Source organism: Chiloscyllium plagiosum, chromosome 37 (genome assembly GCF_004010195.1).
Source record: "Chiloscyllium plagiosum isolate BGI_BamShark_2017 chromosome 37, ASM401019v2, whole genome shotgun sequence".
Lineage (NCBI taxonomy): Eukaryota > Metazoa > Chordata > Chondrichthyes > Orectolobiformes > Hemiscylliidae > Chiloscyllium > Chiloscyllium plagiosum.
This window is the reverse complement of record NC_057746.1, coordinates 20579957-20583393: the sequence shown is the minus strand read 5'-3', so window position 1 is coordinate 20583393 and position 3437 is coordinate 20579957. Positions and strand designations below refer to the sequence as shown.

General features: G+C 49.8%; 1 protein-coding gene across 5 annotated transcripts in view; it reads right to left on the bottom strand.

The window, feature by feature from the left end:
• LOC122541170 (coiled-coil domain-containing protein 105-like) overlaps positions 1-3437 on the bottom strand; it is a 14267-nt gene that overhangs the window by 8963 nt on the left and 1867 nt on the right. For 4 of the 5 annotated variants that reach the window (XM_043677787.1, XM_043677792.1, XM_043677789.1 and 1 more), the window contains one exon: positions 486-590. The exons of the other annotated variant lie outside the window; for it this stretch is intronic. In XM_043677787.1, coding sequence (XP_043533722.1) covers positions 486-590 — 105 coding nt within the window. The remainder of the gene's footprint in view (positions 1-485; positions 591-3437) is intronic. 5 annotated transcript variants of the gene reach the window in all.

Sequence of the window (3437 nt, the reverse complement as noted above, 5' to 3'; positions counted from 1 at the left end):
TATCTAACCCCATGCTGTCCCTGTCCTGGGAGTGTTTGATGGGGGACAGTGTAGAGGGAGCTTTACTCTGTATCTAACCCCATGCTGTCCCTGTCCTGGGAGTGTTTGATGGGGACAGTGTAGAGGGAGCTTTACTCTGTATCTAACCCCATGCTGTCCCTGATGTTTCTTTTGGAAGAACCATTGGAGGGACTGGTGTGTCCAGGCTCTCCTGTGGCGGTAACGAAACTGCCTCTGGACAGGTTTACACAACTTACGTGTTGCGGCCGAGGTAGGGACGCCCTGAGGTTGGAGTCAATCACAGCAGTGTCAGTGGCCTGACAGCACGAGACAAGGTGACCTTCACTGAGAGACAGTCCGCCAGGTGAACATGTGGATGGTGATGTAAAAGGAGGGGGATTGCAGGCAGCAGGGGAGAAATGATAAAACCGAGAATACAGGCTTCTGTCAACAGGCCACCCTGACTGACCCTCCCAGCTGCTAACCTGAAGCATGTCCTTGATCGTGTGCAGAGGCTCCTCCAAGCTCGGTTTAATCTCGGAGAGATGTTTCTTCTCCAGGCCAATCAGTAAATCAGCTCCATCGGGTTCCTGCACAGACCAGGACACAGCCAGGTGAAGCCATGTAAGATTCTGACAATGGTTTTTTTTTTAAGATTAGAATCAGCCTGACCATTGTGGCACAGACAGCCACATGGGGAGTTAACATCTTCAATCCCTTATCTGGGCACCAATTGTTAAAGTGCACTTGAGAATGTAACTTTTAAAAAACGTTTTGTGATTTACATGTGAAGGAACTGAAACCAACAGGGTAATTCTAAAAGATGAGAGACTTAACAAACAATCCGGTTCTTTTTCAATGTATAATTTCGGTTGCATCACACTTAAACTTTTGCTATAAATTCTGTGTCTTACAATCTTATACGCCACAACCACCTGCTGAAGGAGCAGTGCTCCGAAAGCTAGTGCTTCCAAATAAACCTGTTGGACTGTAACCTGGTGTTGTGTGATTTTTAACTTTCTACAGCCAGGTGAGTGCAGCAAACAAGAACCGAGGGTACAACACGGGAGTGAAAACTTCTGGCATCTTTGCAAAACTCCTGTCTCCCTCCCTCCTCTCGTTGTTCAAGGGCTCACTGCCCCACTCCTTTCAACATTAAAGGGATCAGCTCCTCATTTTCTCCCGCCAACATTATAGGGATCAGCTCTTCAGTCTGTCCCTCCAACATTAAAGGGATCAGCTTCTCATTCTCTCTCCCCAACATTAAAGGGATCAGCTCCTCATTCTCTCTCCCCAACATTAAAGGGGTCAGCTTCTCATTCTCTCGCTCTCTCTCCAACATTAAAGGGATCAGCTCCTCATTTTCTCCCGCCAACATTAAAGGGATCAGCTTCTCATTCTCTCTCTCTCTCTCCAACATTAAAGGGATCAGCTCCTCTCTTCCCTCCCCCATCTCGATTTTAAAGGAATCAGCACCTCTCTCTCTCTCTGTGCACCCTAGTTATTAAAGGGATCAGCACCTCTCTCTCCCTGTCCCTCGATATTAAAGGGGTCAGCACCTCGCTCTCTCTCTGTCTCTCTTATCCCCCACCTAGATTTTAAAGAAATCACCACCTCCCTGTCTCTCTCTCTCTTCCCCCCTCAATATTAAAGGGATCAGCCCTTCCCTCTCTCTTTTTTCCCCGTAGATTTTAAAGGGATCAGCACTGTCTCTCTCTGCCCCCTCGATATTAGAGTTCAGCACCTTTCTCTCTCTCTCTCTCTCTCCCTCTCCCTCCCACCCCCGTCTCCATATTGTAGGGGTCAGCACCCTATTAAAGGGATCAGCACCTCCCACTCTCTCTCTCTACCCCCTTGATATTAAAGGGATCAACACCTCTCCCTCTCTCTCTATTCCTCCCGCCATTATTAAAGGGGTCAGTGCCTCTCTGCACCCACGACCCCCGCCCCCAATATTAATGGGATCAGCACCTCATTCTCTCATCTCAATAATAAGGAGACCAGTGCCTCACTCTCCCCCTAATATTAAGGAATCAGTTCTTGTCCCTTTCCCTGCTTCCCCCCCCCTCCTTAAAATATGAGGAACTCCTATCCAACTGATGTGTTTAAGGTGATCATTCAGCCCCATTGCTCTACACAACCCTCCCCCTCCACTATAGCATCTCACCCTCTCAGGATCTGCTTCTGATTCTAGATCCCTCCTGTGCTTAACTGGCAAAATAAACTTACTGAATTTTCCTCAACCGTTCCCCTAGTTACACACAATAAACATTCACTCCGCACACGGGAGGATATGGTCAGCACAGATCTTGGTACCTGCTACCAGCAGACTGCCCGACTCTCATAGACACATCTCTACCCAGTATTCCCAATGCAGAGCTAGCCATCCAGAAGCAGACAGGTGGGGGGTGGAGGGGGGGGGGAACTGGGCGCAGTTCAAAGAGCAGCTATGAGAATATTTTCTATGGGTGCACAGATGTCAGCGTGCTGGCTCAGTGGTTAGCACTGCTGCCTCACAGCACCAGGGAGCCAGGTTCGATTCCACCCTCAAGCAATTATCTGTGTCGGGTTTACACACTATGTCTGTGTGGATCTCCTCCCGCTGCTCTGCTTTCCTCACAAACTCCAAAGATGTGCAGGTGAGGTGGGTTAGCCATGGGGCATGCAGGATCGGGGTGGGGGACTGTCTTCAGAGGGCTTGTATAGACTCGATGGTCCAAATGGCCTGCCTCCACACTGTGGGGGATTCTACGATGTCAAGTATCAATCAATTCCTTCAGGACCCCTCGCAGGTGAGGCTACGCAACTCCAGTGTCTTATGCCAAAACATACCACTCAACCAACACTACTCGGATACAGGACATCTGTGCTTCGCCATTTGTGGGATCTTGCTGACCACAAAGGGGCTACTTGGCAACAGGGAGTCTAAGAAAGCAGCCCGAATCACAAATCGCACACAGCGAGTGGTTAGGAGGGTTTCAATGGAAACTTGTTGGAGGCAGGTTCCACTCAGCTGTGCAAGAGGGATTTTGTTTTGAACAGTAATGGTTTGCAAGATATGGGAAAGGGCAGCCGACTGGCACTGGAGAATAAAGCTGGGCTGGATAATACAGCCGGTGCAGGCAAGGTGGGCGCTGAGTGGCCTTCTTCTACACCGTAATCCTTCAGTGGTTCTGGGCTGTCCTGGCATGGTCAAAGGGAGGTCCCCTAACTGGACAGAATCGGTTGATCACTGCGCTGAAGGGTAGGAGCTCTGAAAAGTAAATGTGAGTGGAGCCGGAATCAGAATGTCGGTCAGGAAGCTACAGTCTGCAAGAGGAGATGGACGGCCTTGGGCAGGTTCTGATGTCATGTTGGGTTTGCACAGGCGGTTGGTGAGGCCACCTTTGGAGTCTTGTGTACAGCTCTGTTCACCCTGCTATGGTGGGGGGGGGGGG